Here is a 15,664-nt window from a genome sequence, read left to right as displayed (position 1 = left end):
AGTCACAGAGTTAAACAGCTTCAAGAGCAGAACCTTGTTCACTGGAGGTGATGTCTGTAGATGTAAAGAACTCAGCGTGACTCTCAGATTCCTGTGTTCAACAGTTTGATCTGTAACTGTTAGTGGGAGAGAATAGGTAATGCTATAGCCATAGAAGTGCTACGTCCCAGTTATTTTAGCATGTTATTTTCCCCTCGTCTCTGACCATCCCTTCCCTGTGCTCCTTGTTCTCCCTGCTCAGGAGACTTAGAATAGTGCATTATATCACAGAGGTGTCTAGAGGGGAAACAGCTGCTCCCTTCTGATTTTTCTCCTGAACTGCCCCACAGATAACTAATTGCAGCTCAGTTGCTTCTATTAGCTATTTACCTAAAATTGAGCTGGCTAATGAAAATGTTTCTAATTAATACGAGGCAGATTAAAACTCATTACAGCAAGGTCGTCAGTAATGAGAGATAATCAGAGCACAAATGACCGAGCTTGGAGCAAAATGAAGATGGAACACGAGCAGGCGATCGGTGCTGGTTTTGTATGCACCAGCCAGCAAGGGCAGGGTTCAGCAAGGTGACTGCTGGTGCTCTGCGCTGCGGTTGAGCAACACTTCTTCCTCCTCTCCAGAGCAGCTTGGGAAGTGACTGGCTAAAGAGATGGACCTCAGCTCAGCATAAATGTTTGCTGAACCAAGTGGCATCTCAGACTAGGAGTTTGTTGCTAGGCCATCCCTTAATCACCTGTATGGATTGTAGGGAGCCATGTTGTGAATCAAGGTGTTAGGGGGAGGAGCATGGGAGGTGAATGGGTGTGCACGCTTGTGTGTGGAAATTCAGAGTCCTGATGGCTTGCAGGGTGGGAGCTTGTACATCTGTTCAGTGCGAAGTGGGCTGGCCTACGTTTGGAAAAGTCCCTCATGATCTCCAGGGAAGTTTTGCACAAATCATGAAACATGTTTGCTTTAATTTCAGCTGCCTTTAGCACTGGTGATGCAAGGCCCCAGCACCAATACCAGATTTCAGCTGTCTGATGCAGGCTCACTGTGTATATCCTTCCATTTGTACAGAGTTCACTGGCCGTCCTGCTAGTTGTGTGACTCCTTGTTCCCATGTTTGTGAAACTGAGAAGATAAGAAACTGTCATTTTAGCCTAGGGGATCACCTCTGTCTTTTATCATTTGCAAGCTATAAAACTTCCTTTCTCACATCTTGGCTGTCCCATGGGCGACCAACTGTTATGCCAGAATTTCTGAGGATCTTGATCTCTGCTAGGACTGTTTTGAGCTATGGAAGTCCAAACTGAGAATTAGGGAGATGCTTTTTTAACCAGGGTTTGCACCAAGGGGAACTAACTAAAAAGTATAGGTCTGAAAAGGTAACAATGTACCTGCCTAAGTGGGAACATATGGAATGCCCTACTCTCATATGGGCAGGCAGAGACCCATAGGTAAATCTTTAGGAATGGCATACATAACTTATACAAATAATGAATTATTAGATAATGGGGTACATTGCACCAGGAGTTATTCCAATTCCAAAGACACAGATCTGTCTGTGATCAGTTAGTATTGGTATAAGGAACCATTTGAATGGGAAAAACCTGGTGTACCTAGGAATGAGCTTTTGTAAAAGGTAGACAGGGAAGATAGATAGTACAAAAAAGAGGCAATAACAGTTCCATTTAGAGTTGTGTGTTTCGCTGCAGCATCCCTGCTGTCAATCAGTTAGATTACCACATTCACAGTGTTAGTGAAGGCTACAATAGTTTGTATTAACTGTATGCTTATTCAGATTTGTTGAAAGAGGAGATAACAGCCCCTTAGATGCAACTACACTGTCATTGCAATGGGTTCTGGGTTTTCTATTGCTGTTTTTAAAGCACCCAAGTACCCTATTCACTTCACCAGTAGCTGTAATCTCCCTAAACATCTTCACAGATCTTTGGCACTTGATTTCAGTCTCTCACCCTGTTAAACTGAGGTGGATATCCTTTCATTCCTCTCCTGTTTGTGCCACCCTGGGTTGTCTAAAGCTGTTCTGTTGTTTTACCAGTCATGTATATGGCCTTGTCATTATCAGGAGTGGAAGAGAAAAGGACTGTGGCCAGATTCCTCTCCTGTCTTCTCTGGCATGTCTTTTCTCCATCCGTGACTTACTGTGTTTTGGGGATACCCACTACAGTGGTGTGATGACATCCTCTCTTCTCTCTGTATGGAGTCCAAGGGACAGCCTGGCTTTTCCCATCTGGTCTCTTGCTACTGCAGGCATTCCTGGAAGAGCTGTCTTGTCCAGGATGGCTGACAGCATATATGCCTGGGACGCTCCCACACACTGTGTACCACAAGATACTTCCCAGCATTCCAAAGGCTTAATATGAAAGACCATAAGCAGCAGTTCTGCTGTGCCATGGGACGAGTTCATCACCAATGTCCCAAGTCCTTGCAATGGCAGGTAATTCAGTAAATACAGAAGATCCTTGGAAGCAGGTTGAACCCCAGCAGAAGGGGTGACCAATTTAGTTGGAATGTGGGAGCTGGATACACCAAATAGGTTCTTTAAAGATTTTAATGAAGCTGGGAGTATCAGTGCACCCTGTTTGCATTCTGTCTCTCACTGTGGCCAATCAAAATGGTAATTTTTGTCTTGATGCCTTGAGCAAGTGTGTTTAAAGCCCTTTAGACATTTTACTACTGCTGTGGTTTAACCCCAGCCAGCAACTAAGCCCCACACAGCCACTCACTCACTATCCTCCAGCGGGATGGGGAGAGAATCAGAAGAGTAACAGTGAGAAAACTCATGGGTTGAGATAAAGACAGTTTAATAGGTAAAGCAAGAGCTGTGCACACAAGCAAAGCAAAACAAGGAATTCATTCACCACTTCCCATCAGCAGTCAGGGCTCCATCACACATAATGGTTACTCAGGAAGACAAACGACATCACTCTGAACATCCTCTCCTTCCTTCTTCTTCCCCCAGATTTATATGCTGAGCATAATGTCATATGGTACGGCATATCCCTTTGGTCAGTTGAGGTCAGCTGTCCCAGCTGTGTCCCCTCCCAACTCCTTGTGCACCCCTAGCCTGCTCGCTGGTGGGGTGGGGTGAGAGGCAGAAAAGACCTTGGCTCTGTGTAAGCTCTGCTCAGCACTAACGAAAACATCCCTGTGTTATCATCAACACTGTTTTCAGCACAAATTGAAAACATGACCCCATACTAGCAACTATGAAGAAAATTAACTCCATCCCAGCCAAACCCAGCACAATTACATGTTTTGTTCTTATCAGTCTGTAAAATGGAGGATAGCAATTCTGAGTTTTGTAAAGAGGTTTTTAAAAGCACTTTTAGAGATTAAAAGCTCCATATAAAATCAGGTATGGTTGTTTTATCATAAATGTCTAAAGCCTTTCTGAATTCCATTAAGCTCTTGGCTTCTCTATCTTCTGACAGTGAGTGCCACTGGTTAATGCTGTACTGTGCAAAATGGGATGTGAAATAAATACTTGAAAAAGGTTGTTGGTTTGTGGAATGCCCTATTATTTGCTGTTTTGTGAGAGCTAATGGGAATAGGAGTGGGAGATTTTCTTTATATTATTTCATGTAACTCTTCTCTCTTATGTATCAGTGTCTCTAGTCTGAACAGTCCCCCAACATTTCAGATCTCTTTTTTTATAGACTTTTCAAGTCCATGATATTTTTTTCCCTGTCTGTGTCCTCTTCTTCTGTACTTCTTTTTGTGATGGGATGTCCAGAATCCAAGGTGAGGTTGCGCTTTCAATTTATATATTGGCATTTTGATATTTTTAATGTTTTTCTCTTTTCCTTTCTTAACACAGTCAAGCAGCTTGTTTGGGTTTTCAGGACCCCCACTGTGCATTGAGCAGGTGCCTTCACTGAGCCATCCACAACAATGTGATGCAAGTGTTGGGTGGTTACAGTTAATTTAGAGCCCATCAGTGTGTGCGGGAAGGATAAATTGCACCTTCCAGTATGTGTAACCTTGCAGCCATCTATGGTGAGGGTGATCTGCCAGTCTATTGATTGTTCACCGATCTTTGGTAGGGTCTTGGCAGGGCTTATTTTTCCATAGTGGTGAATCATTTCTGTTGCATCTCATGGAATTTTTGTTACTGCAGATGACTAGTAGGGAAATTAAACTTTGGTGTAAGAATGGGTGTAATGGGACACCCTGCTGTTTGTTTTTGACAGTGATGTGTATCAACACATTTATAGTAGAGAGCCCCTTCTGCCTTGTGGGCGCTACCTGGACCTGTTTCCCTTTTCATCACATTTCTCAGTGTTTCCAGTGCTAGTTCAGCCTCAGTGGAAGTAACAACATTGCAGGTGCTAACGTAGACATGGCTTCTGCAATATCATCTCGTCTGAAAGAGCTCAGAGCAGGTTGAAACGAAGCTGTGGTAAAATCATCGCTAAATGTTGCAGTCTTGCCCTAACTAGAGAGTCCCCCACTGCTGTGGTGCTGGGCTTGGTGTTGCAGGGAGGGAATTCTGAGCTGGGAATGGGATAAAATGAGCAAGCAATGTTCTTGCATCCTCTCCAATAATTACTCAGTTTTCTTTTCACTCTTTGTGAGGGAATTTATTGAAAGCCACTTGAAAGTCCCAATAAATATTCTTTTCTCTTCTATTGACCATTGCATTAACATGCTCAGAGTATTTTAGTGGACTGGTGAAGAATGATTTTTTTTCCTCTCAAAATCCCTGTTGGCTTTTTTCAGTCATATCACATTTAGCTAGACAATTTTTAGTACTGTCTGTAATTATTGTCTCAACTAATTTAGTTGATACAGAATAAAAGCTTGCAGGACTATAATTTCCTAAATTACTCTAGATTTTTCTTAAAAACAGGGCAACATTTGTTCCCCTTCAGTCTGGAAGCTAACGGGTTTAATGTGCGATCCCCTTTTTATTATGATTACAAGCATCTCAGCTACTTTTTGAATTAATCTGTAATTTTTATCAAGGTATTTTCTGGAGCCATCTTTCTGGAATTACTGTCTTGGAGAATGTATCTCCATTGTAAGCAGTGATGGGCCGGCTTCTCCTCAGCATCCTGCCCCATGCAGCAGGAGAAGGCACCTCCTTTCCCTTGCTGTGGTTGGGAGTAGGTGGGATGTGAGCTGTTCCTGCTCACCTGTACAAAAGTGCTCTCCAATGTGGAGGTGAGAGGAGGAGCAGCCCTGCTAGCCCTGTCCTCTGGGCGAGATCCAGCCGGACGTCCTTTGTGAGATGTCTGTGTTCACAGTGTTCCTGGAGGCAGCACTCATCGCCAGGAATTTCTGGTGACTTGTTTGTTATGTCTTTGACTAATTGCATTTCAAATTTTCTCTCTGCATTCCTAATCCTCATTTCACGTTTTGCCAGCTATGAGTATGCCCTTCAGGGCTGGAATGACTTTTCTGAAGGATTTTTCATATGAGTGGCTTCCACCACTTACCTTACTGTCTTTAAGTGGCCTTTCTGACCTCAGACAGAGTCACCAGATCTGTCACCAGATACTCGAAGTTTTCACCAGTATATTTTAACTTTGGTATTTATTTTCTGCTAAATTAATTCCTTTATTTTTAAGACCAGATTAGCATCTGCCAATTTGTAACACCTTGCACATCTGATGCTCTAAAGAGTGGTTCTTTGCCAAGGTCTCTGGGAGTAAAGGCCCCTTGAAAAGCATCGAAATTACTTGAGAAGCCAGGTCTGCTTGTACATCAAGGGTAAATTGAAAAATGTCCCTTTGCAGCTCTGCTTGCTGAGTATGTGCTTCATCCCAGAGGTGCCTCCTCTCCATACCTGACAGTTATTATTTCCATTATGGCCCATATGGAACAATTTTAATAATCAGTGTTAATCCCAATCTACCCAGTGTTTAGGTAAACTGCATGGTCTGATAGCCATGCTGTGGGCCAATGGAGAATTTGTCCTGCTGAAATTTGGGGAAGGCGTTCGAGACAGAGGTGCCCATGTAGACTGAGGAAAGAACCATATATACACTCAGACAGCAGTTGTGATCTGAAGTGCTTCCTGAGGGAGGCTTATTCTTGGTAATCCTTGGTACATGAAATGCTTGCTTTCTCTGCAGTGTGCTCCTAGGCATGATGTATACAAGCGGCTTCCTGTCTAACTAGCTGTTGTTCCCAGCACTTTTCCCTGATAAGGAGAGTCTTCAAGGTATTGCTTGTGCAACAAAGAGCAGTATCTTGTGAGATTTCTTGAAGAAAAGCTCTGAGCCATTCTAGGGGTTTCCATTTACCCTGCAGTTTCTTCAAGGTAGGACAGAAATGCGGGTCAACAGTATAAGACACAGTAGTAGGAATGTGGCACTGTTACTTTGCCTATGATTAGGAGAAGGTCATCTGTCAGAAAAACAAGTGGTGCACCTGCAATGTGACCTAGCTTGGGGAGATCCAGGCAATTAATAGATAGCATTATGGACATTTTTCTGCTAAAAATCCTTATCTGGTTGATAAGAAAACAGACCTTGGAAGCTACATTCACAGTCCTGCTTCATTCTCACTGTACTTCTGCTTCTAATGTGGATTGGAGTTTTGTAAAATGTAGGGCTACAGATAGATTTCCTTCTTCTGAGACAAGTTGCCTGGTCATCTTCTGTCTTTTTAGCAGGGGCAGGAGCTGGCGTTCCCTGGTTCAGCCAGCCAGCCAGGGCAGCTGTCTCGTAGGAGTTTTAGCCAAGCCACTTGTGAGAACATGGTGCAGGATGCTATGAATGGGGGTTTTGTTCTGTTTTGTTCCTGGAGCCCTCTGTAAGGATGCTCTCATCTCTCTTGGCCAGGACTGCTGTGTCCATGAAGCTAACTGGGTTCTCTGCAGGGTGGATAAGTTTGGGAAGGCCAAAATTTCCTCTCTCCTTGTGCTAGAGGAGAGAGGGGCTATTTCTGCCTTCTCAGCAGTGACTGACATGACGACACACTCTGCATCCAAGTGTGTCTACAACCAGTTTCATTTTCAGCTACATGAGTCTTCCATCCTGTTTTTTCCATCTCCCTTGGCGATCTGTGTGGGGCGGGTAGGTGCATTGCAGCTGGCACCTCTACCCCAAGCTGGCTGCCCATCACTGCACTACAGCCCCAGGGGTGCTGCAGCTCTGCCCTGAGCCATGCTGCAGCCTGGAGTCATTTGAGGGCTCCTGCAGGCCTGTGGGAGGTCGCAGGGCCCTGTGCTGGCCCACGCTCAGTCCTGTGGTTTTTGGAGAACGTCTGCAAGGAGCCTTGCCACTGTTTCCCGCCTGTGCCCTGGGCTGTGACTGCCTGACACCTCGCGGGGAGTGGCCGGCCACTGCTTCCCTTTCCCTTCACTGCTGGCAGGGGGTTTCCTCCATAGCTGGAGGCAGCAGGCAGAGAGCGATTATGGGAGCTGCATAAAAGCTGTTTCCCTGTAATGGGCTGCACTCCCGGTGCTGTGACAAACTACCCAGCTGCTCTGGCTCCCTCCCTCCCACTGCCTTTCTCTTTCATCCCATTGCTCCCTCACTGCTTTTCTTGCTCTCTCATCCTCTTTCACAGCTTCCTTTCCTCATCCCCTTTTGGCCTGCTTTTGCCCCCGCTGCACACAGGGAAGGAGAGCAGGGAAACAGCCAGGGCAGAGGCTTGTTACAGCAGGACCTTTAATGCTGGTGTGTAAAATGGAGCACAATAATGTGGGAGACTTCAGGCATGCTCGTGGATGTTATTTTCTGCCTATGTATTTGCGAGTGCTTTGGAGCAGGCACTATGCTGGGGGAAGCTCACTCTCCTAGCATGAGTTGCGCCCGTGCGCGCCCACCTACAAAAGAGTGTGCGCGCGCGTGCATGTGTGCATCAAGCTGTCAAGTCTCACACGCTGAGTGTGAGACTTGCACATTAGGCTTTCTCCTCACACTCCCTTAGGCCTGTGTTTCGTGCACTTGCAGCTCAGCACCCAGTCTGTCCCCTGACGTGTTCCCAAATGCGAGACACTCGCCCTGTCCCATGATGTGACACGGCACTGCTTTACATGGAGGGCAAAGATAGCCACTAAATGGGGCGGGTGTGTGGGGGTGTGTGGTGTTCCTTTCTGCCACGTACTTCGAGGCTTTTGGTGGAGTCCCTCACCACAGGATCTTGGGCAGATGAGGTCTGCAGACACAGGATTTGACCTTCAATGACTGCTGACACAAAAGCCAGAGGAATTAGGAGCCTCCACGCAGACAGGTGTCAGGCATTAACAGGAGATAGGTGTGGAGTTATTTTTTGTCATTGATTTTGCTTTGATTTTATTAATGTATCAGGGTAAACTTATCTGAAGTTTATTAAAGAATATTGACTTTAGCTGTGTCCTTTGCAAGGGTTTTTTCAGTGAGAGTAATAAAGGCAGAATAAATCATTGTCACTGAAGAATGTGGTGGCTAGTCTGTTCTTGAGAGGCAGAATCAACCTCAGGAGCTGAAATCTAGACCAGGGAAGTGGTTGGTGATGGGTTTTGTTGTTTGGTGGCTGTATTTTGGCCAATGTGAGCAAAGCTGGCAAGTCTTCTAATTTTTAGTTTCTAAAACCACTGTCACTGTGGACTTTGATGGCAATGTAAGTGGTAAGGCCAAGACCTGGCTGGACCAGAGGAATGTAATTTCCCCTTGTGGTGAGTCAGAGTGAGCTGAGGAGGATGAAGGACTACCCATATACTGTCTTCCTCATGGCCAAATACACATCTGTAATTTTGATTTTTAACAGACTCTTCTTCCAAGTTCCTGGAAGTTTCTGGGATGGTACTTGTGGTTTTCTTCTCACTTTAATTCATCACACTCAGACTAAGAGTCTAACATACACAGTTATGGTCCTGACTTCTGTCTTTTGACAAGGGGTTCCCAAACTGTGCATCGTAGTGGTGGATCACAATGACAAACCGATGCTGCCCTATGGTTAGACATCTTATTCTGTGCAAGGATGTAGCCAAGACAGAGCCAAAAACTGTCACTGATCATGGTACCTGTGCAAACAAGTGTCGAAGCCCCTTGTGCACTGGAGCATCTTGTCCCAATCTGGTTCAGTGCCTCTAAATCAAGCCAGAGTCCTAATACTTAACTGACACATTAGATGATGATGCCCAAAATCAAGAAAGGAAATCCCTGGTCTGTTTAAATACTGAACATATAAAAGGTATGTATGTGGGCATGTGCATGTAACAGACAGCAAGAGGGCTTGACTGATGTTCTGGTCTCTCCGCAGGTGCACCTGCGCTCTGCTGAGCGTCTCCGGGAGCTGTGCTGCGCCAACCGAGGCACCTTCATCAAGGTGGGACAGCACCTGGGAGCGCTTGACTACCTGCTGCCTGAGGAGTACACCCGCACCCTCAAAGTGCTGCACAGCCAGGCCCCACAAAGCACCAGGCAGGAGATTGAGCAAGTCATCCGCGAGGATCTGGGCAAAGAGGTAGGAGCAGCTGTAGCTTGTGTTGGCTTCTCAGGCCTCAGCAAGCCCTAGGCAGCTAGAAGAAAGAAAACAGGAGCAAGGAGGTCCCTGGTGGTTCTCAGTCACGAGAGATACCAAGGGGACATATCTCCTCCTTGCCCCTGGGAGAATGCCACACGCATTTTCCCTGTCCATTGATGGACATTATTGGCTAGCTTAGGAAGGGAGAAGATAACAGAGGATTAAGGGTGTGAGGGCTACCAAGTGGAAATGGCAGAGCTCAGCAGAGCAGTGTACCCCAGAGGTTATGCCAAGACTAACATGCTTGCTGGAGGTCAGGATGGAGGGCTGTCTGCCACACTGAGGGGTGGGAGCTGGAGATGCCGATGTTCAGGACAAAGATGTATTAGCAGGGCTCTGTGAGGGATGACTGTTCTCCCCTGGCTGCACTAGACCAATTCCAGCTAGCACTGACAGCCTTTTACTTTCTCAAGCCCGTAATTAACCCCCTAAAAAAATAATAGCATAAATCACTTTTGGTGCTTGCTGTCAGGTAATACAGTAGCCCAGAAGTGTGTCACCATTAACCCTCAGCAGCCCACAGCACTGAGATCAGAGGTGGATGCCTGTGTTCATTAGATATAAGGGAAGTAACCAGAGTATTTAGAGAGGGTGTTTTGCTACTTTGCATCCTGCCCCTTACAAGAGGTTCCCTCACACTCCAGCCCAGGTTGGGGAGAGGCATTTCAAGGATCACAACTGATATGGTGAGAGGGAGGCAGGAGGCAACAATGTGCAAAGGCAATGGGAGAGAAGGTGGATGTGAGGGAGAGGAAGACAGGAGGCTGAAGAATGGAAACAGCGTGGACATGTGTTTTGGGGTGTTCTGGCATGTGTGACTGTGTGGTGAGGAGGTATGGGGGTGACATGATGAGGTAAGTGAAGTATTTGCACCTAGTGAGTATTTTATGGGTAGATTTGGATGGGGTGGGTCTGTCTGTGTGTAGTTTTAGGGCCTAGGTATTGTCGAGCCAGGAATGACAGCTAATATTTCTCAGCAGTTTAATGGCAGGGTTAATGTCAGCCCCTGACCTGCAAAATACTTCTTCTCAGTGCTGCATCCTTGTAGCACGGCTGGTACCAGCTGTGTTTCATAGCTCAGTGGATAGATGGAGCAGGGCAGGCTGGCTGCTCCCTGCAGACCCCTGCTGCTCTGTGGGCCTCCATCTGGCAATCTCCCCTCTGCAGAAGCCACGGAAAGCCACCTCGAGGTTAGCCCCCATTAAATGACCACAGCCCTGGCTCAGTTTGTGTGACGTCTCTCAGGCTGAGCCAGGTGCTCGGAGGTGGGCCCTCTTCTTTTCTATTGAGTGTGTGTTCGGCTGCCACTGATATGCCCTGGTTTCTTTCAGCTTTTTGGGAGCTAGACAAGCCCTCCACGCCTCATTGATTCCCAGTGAGGCAGCTTGAATCCAGTCTCCACAGCAGCCTTTTCTCTTAGCATTCACTTCACCCACATGGGCAGTGCTGGGTAATATTTAATTTTAAAGAGACAGAGAGAGGGAGAAAAAAAAGGTAGAAATGGGATAGAGAAAAGAGAAGAAAGGGATAGAGAGGAAATGCTAATGAGAGAAAGAGAGTGATGATAAAAGAGAGAAGTGAAGAGAATGGCATGTATAAAATAAAGGAGCTGGTGAAACTGGGCAGTATTAACAGCAGAGGTAAATGCCCGTTTTCATTAGTTACAAGGTACCAAATCAAGGTATTTAAAAGCAAAAAGGATTTGGATAACCTGATGCACCAAAGTCTTGCTGGAGCCCAGAGAATTTAATAGGGTTACTTCAGGAACAAATTTAATTCCAGTGTAGCTACGTTCTCAGTACATTTTAAATACAACATACTTAGCTGAAATATAGATGGCAGAAGGGCAAGGTGGAGTGTCAGAGCAGAGGGGAGTGCAAAGGGGGATCCTGAAACCTTTCCCCTTGGGGCCAGCATCACACATGGGAACTTGCAAATGAATTCAAACAGAAGAGAAAATAACAGTGAGGGAACCTTCCCTGGGCGCCTAGGCCTAACCCTGCTGCTCTCAAATTCAGCGGTAAGACTTCCAGTTCCCCCATCAAGTGCAAGCGCGGGCTTCTCAGATGAATCTCCAGTGTAGGCAAGAAGTAATTACATACAGTTTGGATCAGTGCAGAACAAATGGGGGAAATAGCTACTGGAAATACAGCAATACCTGGGTAGGAATGTGACAAGCTAACAAATTAGGCAAGAGCTTGCAAAAGGGCATGAAGATCAAAAAAGCCAGTTTTGTGTATAGAAGCATTGTATCTTCAGTCAATTGAAATAGTCTGTCTTCTGTTGTGACCTAGTCCTGAGAATCTTATCAGAGCTGTGGATGTTTGACAAATGAAGTCATTTTGTGGGAAAACTGGCGTAAGTGGAGAGCATGCCAAAGGGACTGATCTTTGAGCCTAGGCAGAGGGCTTGTGAGGTGGGTTTACAGCAGTCTGACATGGCTCTGTTGTCACCACGCAGAGCTGCGTGACACCCTGCTTCTAGGGGAACTCTCATTCTGGGCCGGCATCATGGCTGGAGACTGGGAGCTGCAGCATGTAGGTCTGCTGCAAGAGCTAATGGACGGATTTAAAGGCAAATGGCATGTGTGCTGATCTGACGCAGAAGGAGAAGCATCATATATACTGACTAGTGGGGTGCCCTGTCAAACCCTGTTTTAAGTCTGGAGTGAATCTGTGTACCTATCAGCAATCATTGGGATAAAAATAATCAGTAGTGAGCAGATGCTGGCTTTCTTATCTCAGCCATAGTGGTTTGGGTAAGTGACAGTGGGAGGTGATCATTCTCTTGAGTGTTGTATACAAGAGGTTGAGGTGGGGGTGGGATTCTCAGGGCAACATGAGTAGTAGCAGTGGGAGAGGCTGCACAAAGAAATCTTTACAATGACTCCTGGAAACACTCAGCATCAAGATCATAGAGTGAGAATATTTTGGGGAGATGCTGGGGATAACACAGGTAGGGCTTCTTTTGGATGGATTCCTTGGATCAGTTGGGAAAAGCTGTGTGCATAAGAATGGATGATGAGATATGAATGAAAGACTCTCTCCTACCTCTGTTCTCATCTTCCCTGCTTGAACAAGGTTCTGAAAGTGAAAAGGTGTCAGACGTGGAAAACAAACATGGAATGAGTATGTTCCCTACCCCACAATTGTCATTTTCTCTGCAGGGCTATTAATGACACAGGGAAGACAGCTGGTTCAGCTAAGCTCTCTAACTCAACAAGGTGCATGCAGAGCAAAGCCAGGCAACTTTGGACAGCAGACATTTTGGGAGAAAGACTGATGACAGGTTCTGGAAGATGAATCTTTTGGAGTGGCTGCACCTTAAAAAGTGCAAAATTGTGCTTAGAAACTAGAAATGATGGAAGAAATGTTTTACCAGTATTGGAATTAGGGGCATTTCCTCCCTCTGGCAGGTCTGTTGGAAGAGACTGGCTTGTGGCCGTGGGATATAGGGAGGTGATGCCAGTTTGGTCCCAGAGCAGACGTGCAGAACCCAGGGTGTTTCTGAGTTTCGCCAAGTTCCCCCTGACAACCCTTTGGTCTGTCAGAAAGGCTTCCTGTAGGTCTTCCTCTGTGTGATTTCCATCGACGAAGTGTTCAGAGGAGCTTATTGCTCATTGCTAAGACTGATCAGACTATTGTGAAACTCTCCCCTTTCAAAAGTACTTCTGCTTCTCTCTGCTCTGATCAAGGCCATTCCAGAGCATCCTTCCTTATGGGACTGAGTGGCTGCAGAATGACTTGGCAGCTTTTACAGCCCTGCTCTTCCAAATATCTTTGGTGTCTTTCTGTTACCTGGCTCCAGTAGTCCACTGCAGTCCCTAATACGGCTCTGTGGGTCTTGCTTCTCTGCCACTGTGCAACGATGATGTGACATCTCCTGACTTCACTGTGTGCTCCTATCTGTGCCAACACACTCTTTTACCTCTTTCTAGTCCTAAAATACCTCCTGGTTTGCAGTCACCCATCTGATCTGCATATCCCAGTAGGCCACAGCATGGCTCTACCCACTCAGCACCACTGTAATCCCTCTCCTGTGTACAGCAAGATGTCACTTTCCAGAGCCCATTGCTCATTAGCTTCCAGCCCATCCTCACTCATTGGCATTTTGTAATCAACTTTGTGACTTTTTCCCCAAGACTCCTTATTCTCCCCCTCAGTGTGTTTGTGTACTCAATACTCTATGCAGGCTTTTACTCATGTTGGAGGTAATTTTTCTTGGTGGGAGACATTCCCTCCCTGCCCATCTCTCACCACTGTCCTTTCAGAAATATCCCAATTCCTCCACCTGTGCTCCTTTCTGGCAGGTTCTGGTCAGACTGGTCCTCAGGTCCCTACTCCTATGTCTGGTCTGAGGTTGTGCACTTGGGAATTAGGGCAAGGGTAAAGTTAGCATCCCCATGAGGCCAGCCTGGTCTCAGATAGGGTCTTGCCCATGCTGGTGGGGCACCTGCACTGTGTGGCTGCCCAGGTGCTCTGTGTGTCCAGGCTGCACCTTTGCCTGGGGGCGAGGGGCTGGTGTAGGGCACAGGGCCAGCCTCGCCTGCCATGGGAGTGAGGGTCTCTCCTTCCTCCTTGCCCCTTGACTTATCCTCACATCTCTGGCCTCTTGCTAACAGTTGTTGAAGCTGTTGCGAGTTGAGTGGAAATTGCTGAAGTTGAGCAGTCTCAGATGCTATTAATTGAGGGATCTCAAGAAATCCTGACCAGCTCTCTGCTTGGACCCCAGGTATCCACATCCACATGCACTCTTATACCATTGCTGGTGAGTTTGCTGCGCTCCAGGAAGGCTGAAAGGCAAAACAGGCTCCCACAGGCAGAACACACCGATGATTGAACGTGGTGTTTCCAGTGCTTGCTTTGTTCAAAGCTGGTAGAAAGGTCTGAGGAGAGCCCAAAGGTCGAGCCTTGTCTCTGCTGAAGCCAAATCATATAAAGGGCTTAAATTGATGGAAAGACAGTCATTTGGAAAGATGTCAGTCCAGCTCTGCTTTGTGGGAGTGCAGGTAATGGGAAGTAGTTTCTAATTGCTTGATTAGCCAGCACCTCCAAGGAGACCATCCTTTTCATCCACATGTAATTGCGGCTTTTACCTGTTGTTCAAGGACTGTTTTGCCATTTGCAAGAAGCCTCCTGCAGCCATACAATAATGGAGCTCGCTGATTGAGCAGAGCAGGGTACGTCAGTGAGTCGACTGTGATTTGTAAGCAAAACACGTGTGGTAGAGGAACCTCCTGTGCTGTGGTTTGTGAAGCAGGATGCATTTTTACAGATAGTGATGCTTGGGGGACCCAGCCTTCTGTTAAAGGGCTTTGCTGTCCTTGGATTCCTACTCTTTTACCTGGCATGGCACTAATGCTGTGCAGTAAGAAACAGATACTTCTCATCTGAGAAGTCATTGTCACTGCAGCAAAACTGCAGCTAAGAAGGATGCTGCCCTTTGTCCCTGTACTTTAAATTGCTTCCAAGGTTCCCGAAGTGTTTTCTAGGTTGGGTACACAAGCTTTATTCATCCACTGTTGAAATGTACCCATATACACCTGGGAGCATGGTCACCGCAATGATGCGCAGCAATGCCACACGGCCATTTGACAAGGAGGGACAAAAATCATATGCCCATGGGAAAGATTTGTAATGCAACCACAGCAAGGTGCTAATCCCCACAGCGAGAGACTTCCCTGCCCTCAAACTGTTGGAGTCTGAGGAGAGACAGAGGGAACAGAAGAGACTCCTCTTTTTACTCCTATTTCTGTATGCACTCTTGGTATGGCATGGCAGTTTTTGCTGTGCTGGTGAGAGGGAGAAGGACACACTGAGCCCCTTCCTTCTGGAAGTGTTGATTAGCATTTTAAGCTGTGGCAAGACATATGCTTATTTCTGATTTGCAGAACTATTGAAGCAGTGCTCAGCCCTGTGGGAGAGCAGCTAGGCCTTCAATAGACTGTTGGATATTACACTGCATGTCCTACAGCATCCAAGTTGTTCCCAAGGGAATATGAGACACTTTCTGTAGCTGGCTCCATATGTTGCCCTAGAGAAGGTTCATTTACCCTTGCTAGATCACAAGGTCTTCAGGTCATGATGCTGCAGATCCTGTAATGGCTCCAGGGAAGCCTCTTCCCAGGCTGGCAATGTTGTCTAACCTATCTATCTAGGATGCCAGGATGTGTGCCTGCTTCCTCTGGTGTGGCACAGC

The 15,664-nt window shown here is 46.5% G+C and overlaps 1 protein-coding gene across 5 annotated transcripts in view; it reads left to right on the top strand.

Moving 5' to 3' along the window:
• Positions 1-15,664, top strand: part of ADCK1 (aarF domain containing kinase 1) — a 91,702-nt gene that overhangs the window by 31,832 nt on the left and 44,206 nt on the right. For all 5 annotated transcript variants that reach the window (XM_075753790.1, XM_075753787.1, XM_075753791.1 and 2 more), the window contains one exon: positions 9,203-9,406. In XM_075753790.1, coding sequence (XP_075609905.1) covers positions 9,203-9,406 — 204 coding nt within the window. The remainder of the gene's footprint in view (positions 1-9,202; positions 9,407-15,664) is intronic.

Source organism: Balearica regulorum, chromosome 5, assembly GCF_011004875.1.
Source record: "Balearica regulorum gibbericeps isolate bBalReg1 chromosome 5, bBalReg1.pri, whole genome shotgun sequence".
Lineage (NCBI taxonomy): Eukaryota > Metazoa > Chordata > Aves > Gruiformes > Gruidae > Balearica > Balearica regulorum.
The sequence above is the reverse complement of the archived record's forward strand: the minus strand, read 5'-3'. Positions and strand labels throughout refer to the sequence as shown.